This window comes from Caretta caretta, chromosome 19 (genome assembly GCF_965140235.1).
Source record: "Caretta caretta isolate rCarCar2 chromosome 19, rCarCar1.hap1, whole genome shotgun sequence".
Taxonomy (NCBI): Eukaryota; Metazoa; Chordata; order Testudines; family Cheloniidae; genus Caretta; species Caretta caretta.
Genome location: NC_134224.1, coordinates 7,233,750 through 7,255,638, shown reverse-complemented (window position 1 = coordinate 7,255,638; position 21,889 = coordinate 7,233,750). Strand labels below are relative to the sequence as shown.

The window sequence follows — 21,889 nt, the reverse complement described above, 5'->3', positions numbered from 1 at the left end:
TGTGTGTCTGGCCACTCTGTTCCTTAGGCTGGCCCGTCATTCTCAGAATCCTCGGGAGGCTTTTTAAAAATCCTGTTACATTAGCTACCCTCCAGTCCTTTGGTACAGAGGCTGATTTAAGCCATAGGTTACACACCACAGCTAGTAGCAGGAGCCTTCCGGAGAATTTTCCAGACCCGCTGAACACTGGCCTTTCTTGGAGGGGAGCATCGCGCTGGGCCCCCAGCCCCAGAACCAGGTGCAGCCTACGGAGGAGGAAGCGAAGCAGCCAGGTTATTCCCCAGGTTGTGCAGGGCTGTGGTTACACAAGGCAGCCTCCGGCTCGCTCCCATCCCATCGCCCTGGTTCCTGCCTCCGAGACTGGGGGGCGGCTGCGGGGCAGAGGCAGGAGCAGCGGGTCCCCCGGAGCTGGCCGGGGGTCCGAGCAGGGGCTGGGGGGCGGGGGGCTGGGAGGCGCCCGTCCCCCCTGCCCGGGCGGGGTGGGCCGGTTGCTGATGACGCGCAGACCGGGCTGGGATCTGGGGGGGGGACGGACGGGGGGAGCCTTTTCCCATGAATGGAGCTGGCGGCCGGGGCACGTTCCCCCGCTGCAGCAGCGGCTCGCGGCGCGTAGCAGCCCCATGGAGCTCAGCCCCTCCGCTCTTCCCTCCCCGCAGCCCGGCCGCCGCCCCGCCGCCCTGCCCCGGGAGCCGGAGCGAAGGAGCCAGCCCTGAGCGGCGGAGCAGCGAGACGTCCCCCTCCCGCCCCGGGCGGAGCGATGGATCGTGGAGCCGCAGCGCCGGGGAACTGTCCGCGGTCCTGAGATGCCCGCGCCGGGTCCCTGTCTGCGGGAAGAGGCGCTGGGCTCCCCCTGCCTCCCCTGAACCGGTGCGGCAGGGTCTTCCCCCCCTGCGCTGGAGCCCGGGCCTGAGCCGTCGGCACAGGGATGCAGGATGCACCCTCTCTGGAGGATGGATCACTTTTTCATCTACATCAACGCAGCCCTGTTGTTTTATTTTAGCTATACCAGTCTGTTCCTCGTGGAGGCAGGTAAGGAGCAGACAATACCTGGCGGGGAGCCTTGTTGGCTAGCAGGGCTCATCAGAGTCTCCTGCTTCTATCTGTGCATGCTGGAAATTGCAAAGCTCGCCCCGCTTCCCCTGCCCTTTGTAAAGCTCTTCCCCCCCTAGCAGGTGTCATTTCCCGGCAGAGAAATGCTCATACACTTCCAGTCGGTGCTGGGCTCTCCAGGGTCCTCCTGAGCGTTAACACATTTGAGAGACGCTGTTCTTGTGCCGTGACTCAGTGTCCCCGTAATGGGAGTTGGGGAGAGGTCCAGGTCACTGAAGTGTAACTTCACTGCTTTGCACACAGGGCACAGCCAATCTGGGAACTCCTGGCCTTCTCCTGGCAACCTGGACAGAGAAAGAGGGCCCTGGCATGTGTGTGGAGGGAAGAGGGTTGGGGCTGGAGGGGAGGGGATGTTGAGTAGACTCACTGAAAAGATGATTTAATAATAACACAGGAGAAAATGAAGCCGTGTCCAGAGTCTGCAGGGTGTGTGTGTGTGTCCTGTGTGCCTGGGCAGGAGGTAGGCTGTGTGATCTACTCTGAGCACTAGAGATCAAGGACTATATCTGTTTAAATGGGAAACAGTTTTCATTTATCACTGACTCCTCCCCACCCCATCCAGGTAAAGGCTGAGGGCTTGTGATTGTAGAGGCCCAACTTGTGATACTGTAAAGGAGCCTCATTTTTAGTCAAGTGCTGAGCACCTGCCTTCTGAAAATCAGGGCCCCTTAAAGTGTCTCAAGTTGGGCACCCAAAGTCACTAGTCTCTTGAAAATGTAGGTCAGAGTAACAACCATGTGGCATGAAGGTAGCAGTCACAAGAGAAGTGCATAAAGTCTGACCCATTCTTTGGACACTGACTGGTGAGGACACCGCCATGGAGGAGTGTTAGCTCCCTAATAAAGGCGCCTTCTCCAATTAACAGCCGAAACCACAACAGAAAATGTAAAACCAGGTCCACCTTGTTCATGTCATGCTCTGTTAACTGTAGCTCCTTCCCCTTCCCCTTTCCCTCTATACATACCAGCCTATTCAAGGAGTCATAAAGACACCTTGGCTCCTGAAGGCCATATGGATTTTAAGAGAATGAGAATAGCTGTTTTGGAAGAGCATGTTGCCTACTTGCTGCGGTACATTATGCCTTGACCACATAATAACCGGGCCGCTTTTATCTGAGGTGCTTTTAGCAGCTGTTTCCTTTGGGATGTTGAGGAAGAAGCTTTCTGAAAGGAAGAGGGCACCACATAATTAGTTCTAATTTTAAAAGGGCCGATGTGTCCTCAGATATACTCTCTTTCTCTGCAGAGCTTTCACTGTGTTCTCACCCCATAAACAGGCCTATAGGTATCATTTTGCTCTGGACCCTCATATGTACTGCCCACACACCACACAGTTACATTTTAAAAGAATCATTACAAGTCCAGACAAATCAAAGGACTCAGTTTACTCATACAAAAGACTGTTGCACTCACTCATTACACTGCAGGTAATGTGGCTTTAAGATGTTGGCAAAACAGCTGCCTTGATTTACAAAATGCTGATTGCAAGAATATCTTGCTCTCCAGTATTCTGTACACATTTATTGGTGATGCCCAGTTCCAGGCAGTGAAAATTCCTCTGTCCAATCCAGACTGGTTAGTGGCTGTAGTTCTGAGAGTCCTTGTCCTATTTGTGCTGTGACAGAAGTGACCTAAAAAATGTGCCTTTGGTTTTGATACAATTGTCCTTAGCCATTGTTCATGTTGCCAGAAGACACTGAAATCCTGAAGTTACCACTTTGCAAATTAGAGGCTAGGAGACCTGGTGGGATTTATTAAAAATATTCCTAAAAGAATGAAACCATGGGGAAAATACGCACAGTACAATTTGCAATTGAAATATCCTTCCCAGTTTCCTGTAAACTAGGACAATCTCCACTCCTTCTTCTTATCCTTTAGTCATCCAACTGGGAACACACAAGGGGTTTTGTCCTGTCGTAATTTTTTTTGGCTTGTTTCTTTTAACTGTGTCTGGTTTTGTCATTGTTTTGTGTATTGTAAAATGCCTATGAGTCTTTGGCAGAGGGGGTAGGTATATGAAGATAGCAGCATGATCTCGTGGTTAAAGCACAGACCCAGAAAGCAGGAGATCTGGGTTCTATTTCCAGCTTTCTGACCTTGAGCATGTAACTTCACCTCTGTGTCTTCTATTGATATGGCCCCTGTCCTCACAGTATCTGAGCCCTTCCCAAACATTACTGGGTTTGTTCTCACACCATCCTCATTTTACAGAAAGGGAGCCGAGGCCACAAATAGATTAGGAGATTTACCCAAGGTCACACAGAGAGTCTGTGGCAGCTCAGAATTGAACCTCGGTGTCCCAAGGCATAAGCACAAGACCATCCTTCCTCCCCAGCCTTGGCTTCTCCATCTGTAAAATGGAGATGATATTTCCTTGCCTCACAGGAGAGTCCTTAAGATAAACCTATTAGTGTCTGCAAAGTGCTTTGAGATCCTCAGATGAAAGGTGTGAGAGAAAGGTAGAGTGTTAATATATTTATTAATGGGTTAGGAGTTTACTCAGTCAAGTGAGCCTATGGATTCTAATACTCCTCAGAAAATACATCCCCTTTGAAATTCTATGTGTTTTTCAGCAAAGAGAAAGAGGTGGGTGTGCATGCCTGTGTGAAAAAAGAAAGACTTTTATTAAATTACAGGGATTTTGTTTCTCTGAATTAGTATAAATACCTCACTCCCTTACAAGGGCAGGACCTGGTTGGCACAATCCTTTTGGGAATGGCTTCATGGCAATGCCAATGCCAGGCCCTGCCAATGGATGTAGACACAAAAACAATCTGTCCTTGGGTTCCAGGTTCATGCAGACAATTTAAAAATACTCTTTCTTGGAAAAGGACTGGAGAATAGTATTGCAAACATCCCCTGCAATTCAGCAATCAAGAGTAGTGTGGCATGGCCTGGAGCAGGAGCCCTGTCATGCACACACAGGTGTGTCTGTGTCGGGGATTCTTTGCATGTGGCATTCTGCAAATCAGGTCTATTTCGTTGCATGATCAGAAAGCTACAGCAAGAGGAGAAATGCAGAGGTGATTGGAAATATTGAAAGGGAAAGGTAGATGTGTAAAATAGTCTCTGAACTGTAATGCTGTTGGACAGCTGTCAGGTTCAGACCAGTAATTGCATTAGCAAAGCCCTCCAACTAATTTCTATAGCTGTCTACACAGGGGGATCACTGAGAAAATATTTAAGTCATTTAGTGGGTCTGAAATATGCTTTAGCTTTATAACAGCACTCCACTTGGAGCCTGAATGGCCCACTCTGCCTGGACTGTTAGTCCCTGAGCTGCCATCGGCCCGTTCCTCATCACTCAGAGGTAATGAAAGAGGGAAGTGAGTTGTGCAGAACATGGAGTTACAGGGCTGCCATTATGGACTGCCGGAGCAGCAGGGGGATGCTATGATAAAAGACTTCAAAATAGGCCAAGGCCATTGCAACTTCCCAGTGCAAACAGCTCTCCTGCCATCTGCTCTACACAGTGCATTTCAAGTCTGTTTTATCCCTAAAAGGCAGAGGGGAAAGATACACTTCCCAGGGGGCTATGCAGAGCCATCCTGCAGTGCAACTAAGGGCCTGCTGCTACTGAAGTCAATAGCAAAGCTTTCATTGACTTCAGTGGGAGCTGGACAGGGCCCCAAGTCCTGTAAATTCAGGGAGTCAGGCTCTCTTTGCCACCCACTTCCCCGACAAAGAACATCTGGCTGGATTCTGGGCACTGTTCCTGCTTCAAGGCAGCTCAGTGCTCTCAACATCCCCAGACACCTATAGTGCCCTTTAGCTATTCCTAAAAGCTTTTCTTAGTCTGCCCTCAGCTTCTCCCATGCAGCTCCACTGACTACAAGGGGGCAGAAGAGCTGCAACTGAGGGCAGGTGTGGATCTTGGTAACTGGCCCTGATCCTGTGAGGCGCTGCGCACTCTGAACTCCCGCTGAAACCAATGGGAGCCGAGGGCACTCAGCACCTTGCAGGGTCAGGCCCATTATCAGAACCTGAAGTGAGTAGTGCAAGGAGGAAAGCACTAGAAACCAGTTGGCAGTCTGACACGTCAGATTACAGATGGCAAAGCGACCCACCTGCGTCTGCCCCCATCTCACTGCTGCCTTGGCATTTCCTGGCCAGCTGATGGATTCCATAAGCACTCTATTGATTTCTACATTTGGCATGAATGAGATTTAATTGAAGTGCAGAGATTTCTAACCCCAGTGACAGCCTCTAAACAGGGAACATATTATCTGAAGCAGCCAAGGTTTTCATATGTTCCAAGCACCACCTCTTTCTGAGAACATACATGCGACAAATGGGGATTCATTCCACAGACAGACAGGCTCCGTTCACACCCATATGAACCCCTCTTCCTCACACACACACTCATGATAATATTCACTGCTTGCGTAAGCAGCCTTCAGTGGAGTTGCACCCACTTCAGTGCTGAATTTGACCCAATACTTTTACTACTGGTTGTCAAGTAAAAACCTCCTACTTCATGAAGTACCTAGAAGCCAAATTAATGCCTGACACAAGAATAATTCAGTTAAAAGAATAAAGTTACTGAGAACTGAAGCATGCAAATTTTATATGCTTAGTGAAGCCCTGAGTGCCTGATAGAGGAATAAACCGGTTTCAGATCTATAAAGAAAAGATCCCTATCGTGCATCAGATACTGACATCAAGTGGCTGCAGAATAACCATTCATTACTCTATATAGGTACGAGGCGGGAGGGTCCCAGAGCTTGGGCTCCAGCTGAACCCTGAATGTCTACACCACAATTTTATAGCCCTGCAGCCCAAGTCCCGTGAGCCCAACTCATCCCACATGGACCAGCCATGGGGGTTTAATTGCAGTATAGGCATACTGTGTGGTCTTGGGCTAGTCATTTAATCTGCCTGTGTCTTTATTTCTCCACCTGTCAAACCACAATCGTAAGTCTTACCTACTTCCCAGGGCTGGTTAATGTTCATACAAGTGACTGGAAAGCGAACTGTGCCATTTGCATAAGTGCTCAGTGTTGTTGTGATGAAACACTGAATTGTGATGTCATGAAAATATATAGAAAAATGCCAGTTGGTAACTTCTTAGCAAATCAAAGCTGAAAGAATACAATCTCCAGTCCCATTACTGAATAGAAGCCTAGGAGCTAGAGACAGAGAAATCCTATGACCGCCCCTCGCCCCAGTCCACAGCTTTGAGGATCAGGGCAGCAATGTTGCCTACAGTGCATCTTGTACAGGTTAGCTGTAAATTTTAGTTGATTAGGTTAGTTCACTTACAGTGATCTGGGAATTACTATTATTTATTTGTTTGTTTGTTATTTATTATTTGTATTGCAGTAGCACTTAGGAGCCCCAGTTCTGGGCCAGGGCCCCATTGTGCTGGCTGTTGGACAAACTCATCCGCATAAGTACTGCATGTGATGTTAATTTTAGGGCAATTCTGCATTCTCGGAACTACCACCAAAGTCAAGTTAGGGGTGCAAGGAACGCAGGATGGGTTCTTTACTGGGAATTATGCAGATGCTTTGAGAGAATATACCACAAACTGACGACTTGAACCCTGAGGCTGAGATTTTCAAAGCTGCCCAAGGAATCAGGATGCTCATTTCCCATTCAGATGAATGGGACCGGGTATCCAAATCTTCTAGGTATCTTTGAACATCTCAGCCTTGCAGTACAGAGGGACCGCTTCCATTCTTTGTTGTGCAGTAGCATTACAGAGCATTTGCTGCTCGCCAGGTGATTTCTATCTTAAGTGCTAAGATACAAATCTTCTGTCACAGGTATATTAACAAACAAACAAACCTAACTAGCTCTTATGGGGGGAAAAAAGTAGGTGAAAGAAGCAACTGTAGTAACATTAGCCAAACGCTACATTAGAGCACAAGCTTTCATGTTCCTCATGTAAGTCTTTGCCCTTCTATAGTGGATTTCAAATAATCTTTCGGCACAACCCCCTTGGAAGGCAGGTGTATTAGCCCCATTTTACAGCTGGGGAAACAGAAGCACAGAGAAGTTCACAGTCAGAACGTTCTGCAGGGCTCAGCACCCCCACAACCGGGGACACATTTTCAGAAGAGCTTAGCATATTGGGTGCTGCTCTCTTTGGAAAAACCTGGCCGTAAATGTCACAATGTGGGCTGCTGGGAGCTCTACACTCTAAAAATCTGGTTTTTATTCAGGTGCCTAGAGGGGAGCAGGTCTCTCTTGAAAATCTGGATGCAACCATGGGTGCTGGGCATGTGAAACTCTAGACCCGTGTGTTGCCCCAGGGCACCGCACTTCAGAGGCAGAGCTAGAATAGAGCCCAGATCCTTTTCCTCACCGACTTGTATTCTATCAGACAGCTGTATTTGTACTAAGAACAGGAGGACTTGTGGCACCTCAGAGACGAACCAATTTATTTGAGCGTGAGCTTTCGTGAGCTCCAGCTCACTTCGTCGGATGCATGCCGTGGAAAGTACAGAAGACGTTTTTATACACACAAAGCATGAAAAAATGCGTGATTTTCTCTCCCCCCACCACACTCTCCTGCTGGTAATAGCTTATGTAAAGTGATGTAAGGAGAGTGATCACTTTAGATAAGCTATTACCAGCAGGAGAGTGGGGTGGGGGGGAGAGAAAACCTTTTGTAGTGATAATCACCCATTTTTTCATGGTTTGTGTGTATAAAAACATCTTCTGTACTTTCCACGGTATGCATCCGATGAAGTGAGCTGTAGCTCACAAAAGCTTATGCTCAAATAAATTGGTTCGTCTCTAAGGTGCCACAAGTCCTCCTTTTCTTTTTGCAAATACAGACTAACACGGCTGTTACTCTGAAACTTGTATTTGTACTGTATTAGGCAACACTTCCTGCCTATCAAATGCTCTTATTTTCAGCTGACAAATCGCCTGGATGCTGAGATTCCTCTGCAGTGGCAGCTGGTCAGGGAGTTTACACAGGAAGGCCAATGGTTTCTCTGAGCAGGGAATAAGAATGGATGGAGGGGTTTTTTCCTGGGTTAGAGAGGAGACAATTCTGATCCTATAAACCACTGCATGTGCTTTAGACTAGCACACATGTAGACTGCAAATTAACCGCTTTTGTCAAATAGCACTGTCCTCCTGGAACTGAGACTCTGAATCATTTAATTGGAAGAAAACACCCAATTTGATATGAAAATGGTTAACGTGGCTGGTACAGGTTTTCAGAGCCAATAACTTGCATCCACACCAAACAGAGAGAAATCATAGAATCGTAGAGTTAGAAGGGACAGAAAGGGTTGGGTCATCTAGTCTAATCCCCTGACAAGATGCAGGATTTGTTGTGTCTAAACCCTCCAAGACAGATGCTATCCAGACTCCTTTTGAAAACCTCCAGTGAAGGAGCTTCCACCATCTCCTGAGGCATATGTTCCATTGTCCTATTGTTTTTACAGTTAGGAAGCTTTTCCTGAGATTTAATCTAAATCTGCTATGCCAGGGGTGGGCAAACTTTTTGGCCTGAGGACCACATCTGGGTACAGAAGTTGTATGGCGGGCCATGAATGCTCATGAAATTACCGAGGTGGGAGGAGGGGGACTTATGGGGTGTAGCATGGGGGGCAGGGCTCTACGGGGGCAGTACTCCTAGGGGCCCTCCCAGCAATGACACCGAGGCAGCCGTACCAGGCACCACCATGGGTGGAGGCACCCTAGCTGGGACGGGTGCAGCCCCTGGGCAGTTGAGAGTCTCGAGGGAGGGGGTCATAGGAGGCCGGGAGGGTCCAGGTGGCAGTGACTGGCTGATGAGGAATGAGGCGAATCTCTCAGAGGAGCAGTGCCTCAGGAATTGGTCGATGAAGGAGCTCGCGGGTCCTAATTGGACTTGATTAGGAGTTGTATCCTGCGATGTTGCTGGCCTTGATCATTGGATGGAGGTTGGCGCAAGGAGGCTGGCGCTTTGGGGATTGGGCGCACTGCTGTGTAGGGGCAAGGTTCTGATCCCGGAAATAGCGCGGTGACGTATGGGTCAGCAGTGCCGGCCGTGCCTGCACAGTGTGGCTCTGCGTGCAGGAAGATGGTGCTCATCAAGGAATTGTGCATTGGGGGCCGGGGAGTGCTGGGCGGGTGGAGGGGAGCATGCCCCCGACCTCACTCCCCAGCTGGAGAGCCGGAGTGGGGTAAGTCCCCGACCCCACTCCCTGGCAGGAGTGCTGGGAGGGCAGAGCGGGGCAAACCTCCGACCCTGCTCCCCGGCAGCAGCTCGAGGGCTGGATTAAAAGGTCTGACGGGCCAGACACAGCTCACAGGCCGTAAATTGCCCACTCCTGTGCTATGCTGTAGTTTGAACCCACTGCCTCTTGTCCTGCCCTCTGTGGCAAGAGAGAACAACGTTTCTCCATCTTTCTTACAGCAGCCTTTCAAGTATTTGAAGACTGTTATCATGTCCCCCTTAATCTCTTTTCAAAACTAAACATACCCAGTTCCTTCGGCCTTTGCTCATATGGTTTGTATTCCATCCCTCTGATCATCTTTGTCACTCGCCTCTGGATCCTTTCCAGTTTCTCTGCATCCTTTCTATACATTGGTGACCAAAATTGGACACAGTCCTCCAGCTGAGGCAGAGCCTAATCAAAGAGTGGTTGCTGCAGGTTGGAGTCTAGTGAATCCGGGGTTGGCATCCAACTGCTAAAATATGTGGGGGAAACTGACCCTGTGCATGTTATTAAAAAAGTGAGATATGGAGCTAATTAGAGACTCCCTTCCAACCATGTAAATATTAAAGGACAGTGGAGTCCCTTGTGTATCAGTAAGGGCTGGTAATTCTACCACTATAATCATTGTTCAGTGCTTGTTCTGTATCAGCATCTTGGCTCACGTGTGATTATTTGTCCCCTGGTCTCTAAATGTAAAAGAGCAAGTGGTTTATTACATTCTCCAGCTTGCTAAGAACATTTCTCTCATGTTACCTAGCAGCAGACAGAGAGGGGCCATAAACCAGAACTTTTTATCTGAAACACGCTGAATATGTGGGCTTTGGATTAAATTGGCCCCCGGATCTGGCCCTCGGATTGAAAAATTAAAACCCATACCATCCCCATTTCTTCCTGTCTCTAGGATTTAATCAGGTTGGGGGCTTATAAACAAATACTGGAGCATAATGATCTGAAACATTAGGCTAGGGCCCAATCCTTCAGTCATTATCAATGCTAACTTCAAAGAAGGTTCTGCTTGATTACACTCTGCAAGCCAGATTCTGGGGAAGAGTGTCTCCTGCAACTGATAGCCACTCAGTTCAGGAGACTGGGGGGCATCAGGGACTGGTGGTGGTGTATGCCAGCCCTGCGGTGAGTTAACGCAGCTAAGGAGCTACTCTAACTTATACACCAGCTGAAGATCAGCTCCGCCAGTTCCTCCCACCAGTGCAATTCTCATCTGGCCAATTATGGCCAGAATCCAGCTCCTTTGTGCTGCCTGAATGGCACAAAATGACCTAGTCCAAACTGAGAATCTGGCCCAATGCCTTCACATATACACCCACAGCTCCCCATGAAGTTGGTGAGTGGGGGCTGTGGAGTTTGGACCATGACTGTAGCATTTTGTAAGGGGGTGGGTGGTCTGCAGGAAATAATTGACTCCTTTCTAGCACTAAATAATCATCAGTTGGGCTTTCTGTTTTATGAAACTGTCTGATTTCATTTCTCTCATGTGACTCAGCGCCTGAATGTCAGTGGTGGACGGGTCCATGCTCCCTCCCACTCCCCTGCAGACTTCCGTCATTAAAACACTCAAGAAAGCTGAAGATTGCTTCAGTCCTTGCTAAATACCGCATAAAGTTGACAAGCAATTATACCTGCTGAAGAAAATCCCACTGTGAGAGCAAAGAAAGGGCTCTGAGATGGAACTAAAGCAATTCCTTTCACACACATCTCTCTGCTTTGGAGAGAAAGGACCCCCACAGCCCTCAAAGGGAGAGCGGGTGTGCTTCAGTGCCTTGGAGAGAACATTATTCAGAAGATTTAACAACAGCTCCTTCCCCTGCAGGTCATGTTCTTATGTCACTTGCTTCTGCTGTAAAGGTCATGGCACAGGGAACAAAAAGCCATGGTGATTTAATCCTGACATTTACCGCTTCCCCTGGGAAAGGACATGCAGCTGTTAGGTCCTGCTTGGGCTCAAGGATGCAATGAAGGGACCAGCTAGTGATGGGAAAGACTGATCCATTTAAGAGCCTTGGCTGTGGCTTAGGCTCCTGGCCCTCTTGCTGGAGGCTGTGAAGAATTTAAGTCTTTCACTGCAGTAAAGGAGCTGCCTGCAGAATAGGAATTAAGCAATTCAGAAATTACCCATGGTCCCAGTGCAAGCCATGTTAGAGTGGGAAGCGAGTTCACTATATTCCATCTGCTTTCAAGTACAGTCACAGACCTACTTGCAGCTTCTGAAGGAGCTGAGCTCAAAGCAAACAGATTGCTTGGGAGGTTTCTCACCTTTGCACCCCAAACCAGGGGAGACTAAACTTAGAAATGGGCTCCAATACCAGATCCACCTTCTGAATAGATGACTCAGCCAGTGGAAGTGACCTCAAATAATGTGATAGTACCACAGATCCTCACTTCCATTGTTTAATTACTTCTTCCTGCAGCCTGCATGGCAAGGGGACACAAAATTGGCTTGTACTCTCAACTGCACAGTAAAGGCTCACTGCTAAACAGGGCATTGCTAACAGAGTTGTTTCCAAAGAAAGATCTGCAACAGCAAGAGGCGTGGTTCAAGCAGGGGAGAGAGGAATTCCTGAGCTCAGTGAGCCCCTAGCACTGACTCTCTTTGTGACCTTGGGCACCTCATTTAATGTCTGCCTCAGTTTGTCCATAGGTGCAATGGGAATGAAATACCTACATACTGTCCAAGGGACAGTAAGGGACTGATTAGTTTATTTCTGTTTAACTGTGTTGGGGCCTATTCCCTTCTCCAGGTGGATGGGAGCCTATAAACAGTTTGAGCCTGCCTTCCCTTAGAGAGGCTAGTACTGCACAGTGTGTGTGAACTTTTCTATTCACACATGCACACACCGCCTTTGTGACTCTTATAGGAAGGCTATGAATTCCCAAGAGCAGACATCCCTATTCCAAGAACCCCTGTTACAGAAAGCAAGAGTAAGCTTTTAGAAATGAACCCCTGTGTCTTCTGGCTAGACTGCAATTCTCGTTTTGTACATTTGTCACCCAGTATCTAAAGAGTCCAACATACCACATCTGATCTTTGGTCAAAAAGTGCCTGGTGTCGCCCTTGCAAGGAAGCTAGCGGAGGGAGACTTAGGGTCAGATTTTCAAAAGCAGCTTAGGAACGCAGGTTCCATTGACTTACAGTGAGACTTGTGCGTCTAAGTCACTTGGGAGCTGTCAGAAACCCCACTAAGACTTTAGCAGCCAGGGCTCAAGGAAAGTTAGCCAGCATTCAGGAAGGGTGACACTGCAGAAAACTGCTGATGCCTCACAGTGCATGGGTTGAGATGGGGTGGATACTAACCAAAGCTGAAGACAAAGGATCGGGCTCTGAGGGGGAAATCCTTCAGGAACTTGTGCTGAAGTAGGCAAAAGACATCTGACTTATGAGGAGAGGCTCAGGGAATTGGGATTGTTTAGTCTGCAGAAGAGAAGAATGAGGGGGGATTTGATAGCTGCTTTCAACTACCTGAAAGGGGGTTCCAAAGAGGATGGATCTAAACTGTTCTCAGTGGTAGCAGATGACAGAACAAGGAGTAATGGTCTCAAGTTGCAGTGGGGGTGGTTTAGGTTGGATATTAGGAAAAACTTTTTCACTAGGACGGTGGTGAAACACTGGTATGTGTTACCTAGGGAGGTGGTGGAATCTCCTTCCTTAGAAGTTTTTAAGGTCAGGCTTGACAAAGCCCTGGCTGGGATGATTTAGTTGGGAGTTGGACTAGATGACCTCCTGAGGTCCCTTCCAAACTTGATATTCTATGATTCTATGATCTCCCCTCTTAGGGCCGAGAGAAGACAGAAGAGTGTCTGGGAGACCTGTAGCTGAGGCCAGGCCAGAAATGGATACCTGATTGGGCTCTCAGCTTACCTTGCTGGACAGCAGGCACAGGGCATTGGGTGGGTCTGGTACCTTTCTTAAGCAACTAGGCAGGGGACCGAGAAAAATCAGTTTGATGGAGCAGAACTACCCTCACTGTATCCAAGACTAGTCTAGGCCAGACTCTTAAAGCAAGATGCTGGCTAGCAAGGATGGTCTCTTGTATTGGCTTCACTGTATCACTTATAAATAGGACATTAGGTACAGTTAAAGTATTAGAGATCCATAAGCTATTAAGTGCAGATTAAGTACAGTATACGTATTGTATAATATAGAGAGATGACATTAAATATAGAGCAGATATGAGGTAGGCATAGTCAATCAGGTATAGGTCAGGTACTATATTAGGTATGCTGGACATAGGGTATTGAATATAGATCCGATAGTGATGATATATAGGGTATTAGGTAAAGATCAGATATTGGTCAGGCATAGAAGTACCTATAGGTACAAATCCATAGATAGATATGAGCTAGTAGGCATAGTCTGGGTACCACTCTAGCACTGGGTATGGATTGGCAGGGTACTCTACATACTATTCATGGTGTAGTTTTTAGTCAATCTCCCCAGCTAATAGATGTGCTGGGTGATTATTGGTTGACACCAGCAAGGGCTGTGATATCAACCCCTGTGCAACAGCAACCTAACAAGCAGGTAGGGAGCTTCCCATCCTACAGGTCTCCTGCTCCTGACTCCAGGAGCCACTGGTGATAAGATGAGAGGCCAGAGACAAGTCAGTCCAAAGCCATAAATGTTTTCTCTCTCTTTAAAGAAAAAAAGTTGCTTAATAATCAGCAGAGCATTTAATGAGAGGAAAAAAGGAGTTCTCAGCATTAAGAGCATATTCATGGTAATCTTCAATGCTTGTGCCTCCTTGCTGCATGGGGAATGCTATGCCCTGCTCTTTCCAAAAGGGCCCAGAGTATGCAGGTGTGAGGCATGGCTGTGTCACACAGCACCTGGGGTATGCAGGGTAAGGGTCCACCTTGTGAAAACTCCCTGCTGGAAGGAAACAAAAGAGTGATCATGGTTTGTTTCACAGCAGCCATTGCCCATGAGAAACTGGCATGATTTTATTTTAACTAAACAAATGGGGCCGTGAGTACCCCTGGCACAAAAAGGAGAACATCTTTTCATGTGCATGCATGTCGCTAACTCAAACTCTGCCAAACAGATGCTCTTCCAGTTTTGAGAGAGGAATTTGCTCCAGTGGGGTTATGGCCTATGAGTTGGAATTAAGTTAAACAGCTAAATCACAAACCCTGTAACATATGGTCTATTATTGACTAAAAGGCTGATGCAGCCGTTCCTAGTGCATCAGGAATTAATGTGCCTGGGGAGGGCTGGGTGACTGTTGCATAGAATGTTCCCCAGATATCCTGCCTGCATGCAGAAATGAGTTCAGAGGAACATTACCCCCTCTGCCTCTGGGGTCACTTTCTGGTAACAGTTTGAGTTTTACCGACATAAGCATTCACAGAAAGCAAAATTCAGAGCTGCACGCACAGTATCAGGGAATTCAACATTTAGATTTGTTCACCTAAGCATTCATGCTGAAAATGCTCATACAGAACCAGTCAGAGAACAGAAACTGGATCTCATCTATCTAATCGCAACACAACTGGAATTCCAAAGAAAGTGTGATCGACCCAGAGAGTAAGAAAGTTCACGGAATAAATCCAAACAGCAAATAGATTTGAGGAAATCACAATCTCATCCTGGATCTTCCAGGACCTTCGCTGCAAATTATTCACTCAGCTCTGTCCGCGGAGAACTTACTTCCCTTGCTTCACATTTCTGGAAATGCTGAGTCTCACATCAATTTTCTACCGGATGAAGAAAAGGAGTACTTGTGGCACCTTAGAGACTAACCAATTTATTTGAGCATAAACTTTCGTTAGTCTCTAAGGTGCCACAAGTCCTCCTTTTCTTTTTGCGAATACAGACTAACACGGCTGTTACTCTGAAACCTACCGGATGAACTACATTGATTTCAATGAAGTGCGTCCTGATTTATAGTGGGGTAAAGGGAGAGCAGACTTAGGCCCATTGCGTTTGATTTTAATGCATCTCCCTTTACCATCCTTCAGTCTCTTGGGGTTTCTATTGTGCAGATGGATGTAGTGAAGTATCCTTAATCCCCCTCCCCACCTGCTCTCTCTCCTGGTCTGTATTGTGACTCCTGCTTTATAGGCTCCCGTCTCTGTGGAAACGTTCAGGCTGCAACCTTGCAGTGCACTTCACTATCACGTCACCGCCTCGCAGCCTTATTTAACCTACTCATGTTGAAGGTGTTTGCTCTCCTTCTCTGTCTCTGCTGGCTCTTCCCACCTCCCCCACATTTTATGTCATCAGAAAATTTAGGCATTTTTGATATTATCCTTTCCTCAAGGTCATTAATATCCCTGCTAAATAAAGGGGATTCAGATGCCAGTACTGGTGCCACCCACATAGTCCGTCTCCCCATCCTGAATGCTCTTTTACCCATACACTCTGTTTCCCGTTACTAAGACGGTAATTCACTTGTTTCAATAACCTTCCCTATCCCAGGCGGTATAAATCACCCCATGCTGTGGTATCCTCTCTCAACGACATTGGGAAAGCACAACATGCAGGGATTTAGCTGTCTGGCTGTACTTTAGAAGGGGGTAGACACCTAGCTCAAAGCACTGTTACTATGCTGCAATCAGAGCCTGTTTTGTTTGCTGCATCCCCACCCCACCTCTCAGCTCAGTCAGAGCCTCAATACATTCTAGCAAATTCATCCGGCATGACTCACGGACCTTCCCTATGTGAACCTCTGCAAACTGCCCCTTACTAAAATAAGACGCTACTCTGATTTGCAGCTGGGTTTTTAAAGGGGGGTTAAATAATAGTGGAAAGTGCTGGACTGACAACCGTCCTCGCTTTGTGCCTCAGCAGGTAGGAGCAACCGCGCTGCCCCAGCTGAGCCCAGAAGGGACTGTGCTAGGGGTGAGAAAGGAGCACTGGCCCAGTGGCCCATCCTGTCCTTGGCCTCTCTAATGAGGCTGCCAGCCAGGGGCTCATTTACTGACCGTAATGAAAGGGAATTTTTTTGGCTGCTGGGATCACAAAAGCGTTTCATGTGGACCACGGAACAGATGGCAACAATTTCTGATCGATGCCGACCTGATCAAATTAAGGATCTTCCCTCTCCAAACTCTTTGAGCCACCGATCATTAGTTACTGCTCCATTTCAAGCCACTGCCCAGCCTTTTGTGAGATTCCAACAATCTGGCCCAGGGACTTTCTTATTGCCCTTTTTGCTTCCTGAAGGACTGTGGGCTGGAACCGATCTGGGCCTGATGCCTTGTCCAGACCCCCCGCTGCCTTTCTAATTGCCTCGTTACTGATTCCTGGAGCTTTTGAAGCATGATCACACCTGCTGGCAATGGAAGCTCCAAGGTCTTGACAGAGAATGTTGTTTGGAAGGGAGCATAGGGTCACTGCTCAGCACATTCTTTCCTGTTAGTTCTAAGCCAGGAGGGTTGGTTGGAAGTTCAGCAAGTCCCTCACTTTGAAGAGCTCTGATCAGTCGGCCTGTCAGCAGTCCGCTCACCAGCCTCACAAATGTGGTCATTTAAAATAAATAAATCAAAGGAGACCTAACTTCTTCCTTCTTTGGCCTTGTGGCACCGCCAGGGAGCTTGTAAAGCATCAGCATTTCAAAGCAGCAGGGAAATAAAAATAAAATAAACACCCCCCTCTTCACTGCAGATGGGTTAAATCCTCAAAGGCGTTAACTAGGGCACCAGCATGTCCATACTTCCAACTACAGACCACCCTCTGCAACGTGCTGAATACCCAGGCAGAGTGCTGTTTGCCTTTCACTCTCACTGCAGTCAGGGCAAGATCTAAAGGAGAAAGCAGGGGTGTGTGTGACAGACTAGCTAGATGAAGAATACGTGATGGCGTTCAGTGGTGTAAAAGCTTTATCAGCATGAGTTTGGGATGCAAGGGTTAAATATTTTATATGCAGGTTTAATGCCACTCTAAATCATCCAAGGGGCCTGGAGAACTTAATGGCCACCAAAACATGGTGTGTCTATGTCTCAAAGTTCCACACACCTGGAGCCAGTACATAGGTGAAGGGCATCTGCAGCCCCCAAACTCCCCTAGCTAAGGGGCAGTGGCTGACCTGGATTAAATCCTGTTTCCTCTTATTGCAGGAAACCACGTCTGATGCCCAATATCTCTTGTATTGGCTTCACTGTATCACTTATAAATAGGGCATTAGGTACAGTTAAAGTATTAGAGATCCATAAACTATTAAGTACAGATTATATACTGTACATAGCACTAAATATACGTATTGTATAATATATAGAGATGACATTAAATATAGAGCAGATATATTCGACTGCTCATCCTCTCTACCTCCTTCCCTGTCTCCTGCCTGCATCAGTGACTTTGCCATAGTAAAGCTTGTGTTTTGTCTCCTTGCAGACAGCCCGTCCGCTCCAGTCAATGTCACAGTCAAACATCTGAAGGCCAACTCGGCTGTTGTGACCTGGGATGTTCTGGAGGATGAAGTTGTTATTGGATTTGCAATCTCCCAGCAGGTATCCTCACCATATGGCCCCCCTCCTCTCCACATGAGCTGGGTCTCCCTCAGTTCTATCCCACCTGCTTTGAGCCTTAGTAGCAGGGAAGCAAGGGCAAACTCTGGATTTATCATGGTGCAGCCCGTCCTGCCTGCAGCTCTCACAAGGCTCCTGCAGAGCACTGACACAGAGTCAGCCTCTTTCTTCACCTTAACACATTTCCATGGGTTTGGATTTAGAACATGCCCCAAACGTATAATCCTGCCGTCAGAGAAGAACTGCACACTGACAGGGGAGTAGACAAGTTAGCATCAACCAGGATGATTACTCCCAGGGATAGGGGTGACCGTGCAAAGCAATTCATGGTCTTCACAGCAAAGGGGCTGAGCGGGGGAATTGATCCATCAGTGAAATCACCCTAGAGGATTCAATGGTTCGGGAGACTGGAGGAGGAATAGGTTGGTGGACTGTCCAACCCATCTCCACCCCAAGCCCCACCCAGGACTCCCCTGCCCATCCTCCACCCCATCATGCACCAAGGACTCCCCTATCCATCTCCACTGCATGCCCCACCCAGCTCTTATTACTTCTCATGGCAGGGAAAGCAGTTATAGCTATGCACACAACACTGCTCAGAGCATGAGGCTGCTCCCAGTCATGTCCCTGGGAGTTTTGCTGCTGACTTCAGTGAGAGCAGGGGCAGGCCAGAATGATTTAATGCCTTCACGCTTCCAGGGCCCAAAGGTGACTAGGCAGAAAATGCAACCTGCCAGAGCTAGCATCAGCCCCAAATCTCAGCAATAGCTCTGCCCAGTGGGTAAGTGCCAACAGGGATAGAACAATGAGAAGCTTCTGCATGGGGAAGATGAGAGCACATCCCTTTAAAGCCAACACTGGGAGGTTGCCATTTCATTCACAGAGTATGAGATTCACCCATGTAAAGGTCAGCACAAAGCATCAGCACCATGACATCTCTGAGGAGCCAGGGACACTAGAGGTGCCGAGGCCTTGTGCTGGGCTCTGCACAGGGTGAACGTCACCCAGAAGCTCCAGATGCTTTGAATGGAATTTGTGGCTTCTTCTCTGTTGTGACATTATAAAGCTGGAGCTAGTGAGAGCTCCTGGGAGATGGCGTGTGTTACCAGGTGATACAGGCATTGCACACCCTTGCCCTTAGGGTACGGATAAATACTAGAGAGATCCAGAGTCTGAACCATTCATCCAACTGGCTCTGAACCTCAGGGGAAATGGAACCAGCCCCTCTCCACCAAGCCTTTACCAGGTCACCTTCTCTACAAGTACTGGGCCTGATTTCCCTCCAGTATCAATCAGGAGTATCTCCCTTGAAGTCAATTGAGTTACACTTGTGTCGGTGATGTCAGTGGGAGGAGGGCTGGGCCCACTGTTTCTGGCAAGTTGGATGAGCGAGTGGCTGTCACCTGCACCCGCTTGCATAAAAGCAGCTGTAGCTGCTCTCACTGCTCGAGAAGCCTGTGATCAGATTAGAGCATGTCTTTCCTCCTACACCCGGTCTAGGGGGACTTTAAATGGCAGCACTAAGGTGCTGTCAGGGGCCCTGGGGAGCAATGGAAAGCATCTATGTAGCAAGGCGTCCGTCACGCAGAGAGAGAACCCTCCCTCTGAGCAACTGTGCTTTCCTGCCTTGGGCTTACAGAAGAAGGATGTGCGGATGCTGCGCTTCATCCAAGAGGTGAACACCACCACCCGCTCATGCGCCCTCTGGGACCTGGAGGAGGACACTGAGTACATTGTGCATGTCCAGTCCATCAGCATCCAGGGCCAGAGTCCAGCCAGTGAACCCGTCCTCTTCAAGACCCCCAGGGAAGCCGAGAAGCTGGCCTCAAAGAATAAAGGCAAGTGTGGGCAAGTTCTTATATGGCTCCATGGGCTGCCCCAGATGCAGGGCAGTGTTGTCCAGCAAAGTGGGAAATAGTGTCTGGTGCATTCAAAAATAAGAACAGTTGAGCTAAGTGCAGGCAGGGCTAAATTCGCTTGTTGCAGTGCCATTGTAGTCAGTGGGATCAGTGGGTGACTACACACAGGAGTGGGCATGGGGGATGTGCAGACGTAACACGTCAGCAAAGTGTGTAGTGTTCTGGGACTCTCTTAGCCTGCATGTTACGCGCAGGTTTTAGCATTTCTGTTTACATTCTCCATGGGTGTTTGTTACTGGCCCACAGAAATGTTTATGAGACCAAAGCTAAGGCTCAGGAGTTGGAGTTCTCGTATGGTGGAAATACTGTGACAAGACCAGATCTCTGGTAGGTTCAGCTCCCTGAGGCAAAAATAGCAAGTCAGTGAAAACCACCAATACAGAGATAAGATCTCGGCCTAATCCTCAGCTGGTGAAAGTTGGTGTGGCTCTGCTGACTTGGAGCTATGCCAGTTTTCACCAGCTGAGGACCTGGCCCTCATTGTTTATTCAGGCTCTGCACAAATGCTGGGAAACAAACAAAAAACCGAACAATTCACAGGCGCCCGTGTTAGTGAAAGTGCCTGAAGATTGTATGATGGGGTCAGACACAGGAGTGCTCCTGGCCTCACCTGCCCCCTGAAGTCACTGGCAGCTTCTGCTGATCTCTCACTTTCCCCATGACTGGGGTGGGAGGATGTAGAGGAAACTAACAAGGGTCAGATTGGAAACCGGGATGTAGAGGTAAAAGCCTCCTTCTTTCATCCCACTGCCCCAGGCTACTCAGTCCCCTATACCTGTAAGGCCAAATTCTGAGGTCAGCCTGAGCCTACAGGGAGTGATGGCAATTTGTAGCTTCAGATGGCTCCCTAAATGTGCCTGTTACACCAATTTATGCTCCTTCAGACTCAGCCCCTCCCACTGGTGTGTAATCCACACCCCCTTTACATCACCTCTGCGTCAATGCACTGGGTCTAGCTGAGTGTGAACGAGGCTAGGAGAGGCTAAGCTGGTGTAACTCATGTCAAGAAGCCTGAAGTGAGGTGTGCAGCATGGAAAGCAACTGACAGGACGGAATAAGAATGTGTAAATTGAAGGAGGCCGTTCCTACTTTCTTATTGCATCTTCCAGGTGCTGGGCAGGTAAGTTCCCCCAGCCTAGACTCCCTTAAACTCACACCAGTAAGTGGGATAAGCAGCACTAAGAGTTTAAATGAGTGTAGAGGAATCTAACGCATACCAGCTACACATTCCTTCCGACTCCTTCCTTCTGAGACTATACTAGTGTCAAGACTGGGGTACTCCCTAATGGTAAGGACACAAGAATCCTTGCTGGTAATGTAACTTTTGTATATCACATTAACCACAGCAAGACCAGCCTGTTTCAGTAAAATAATGCCTAGAACCCCAGCCGCTAGTGCTGCCAGCACCTGAATCTCCATTGCTCTTTCCTCAGGGGGTAGCTTAGAGGCAGAGGAAATGAGGACTGGGCTCAGGACTAGTGTCTGGCAGGAGCATACCTAGCAAATTAAGAGTACCTGGGGAAATTCTTGGTCAGACTGTGCACACAGTTTGGGATAGAACCCCTGGGGATCCATGCCAGGGATGCTGCAGCAGCACTAAAATGAGACTCACTAAACCTCCCTGCACTTGGATTCTAAGAGACCAATGGATATCCTGCTTTTTTAAAATCTGAAATGTTTCTGCCAAATCAGTTACTGCCAGTCAGGGAAGTGCTTTTTAATTTGTCCCTTCTGAGCAGACATCCAGCCAAAATCAGATGGTGCCAAGGCAGGTCAAAGAGACGTTCTGCAGCAGCAAGGCACTCTAACGAACAGGGGATAGGGAGGAGCAGGAGTCCGGGTTATAAAGGGTTACCAGATGATTAGGTTAGGCCATATTGTATTGCAGGGGTCTCATCCACAGTTCCTAGGATGCTGTGAGGTCTTGACTCTTTCTGCTGAAATGATTTGGAGCCTGTCAATAGTGAATTGCTGTTCAACTGAAAACACTGAGAAGAGCATTGTCTGCTTCCCAGGAGATCTGAACTGCAATCTTTGTAGTCCTTTGAGGCCACAGCTGTACATTAGGACTTGTGAAGAGGTACTACTCATTCCTGCATCCTGCAGCTCTGCTGAAAAAGATTATGCCAACCCTGCATACTACAGGGCATAAATCCTGAGCTGGGCTGGCAGGAATTCTGCACAGAATAGTGATGCGATGGCTAGAATACGC

At 48.1% G+C, this 21,889-nt stretch overlaps 1 protein-coding gene across 3 annotated transcripts in view; it reads left to right on the top strand.

Moving 5' to 3' along the window:
• Positions 1 to 148: 148 nt before the first annotated feature.
• The window catches only part of FNDC5 (fibronectin type III domain containing 5), a 33,081-nt gene continuing 11,340 nt past the window's right edge, over positions 149 to 21,889 (top strand). The window contains exons 1-4 of one of the 3 annotated variants that reach the window (XM_048825958.1): positions 149 to 238; positions 657 to 1,029; positions 17,625 to 17,740; positions 19,398 to 19,596. In XM_048825958.1, coding sequence (XP_048681915.1) covers positions 933 to 1,029; positions 17,625 to 17,740; positions 19,398 to 19,596 — 412 coding nt within the window. In that variant the 5' untranslated portion in view covers positions 149 to 238; positions 657 to 932. Of the gene's footprint in view, positions 273 to 526; positions 1,030 to 17,624; positions 17,741 to 19,397; positions 19,597 to 21,889 lie in introns of those variants that run through there. The other 2 variants (XM_048825957.2, XM_048825959.2) reach the window with 2 other exon arrangements.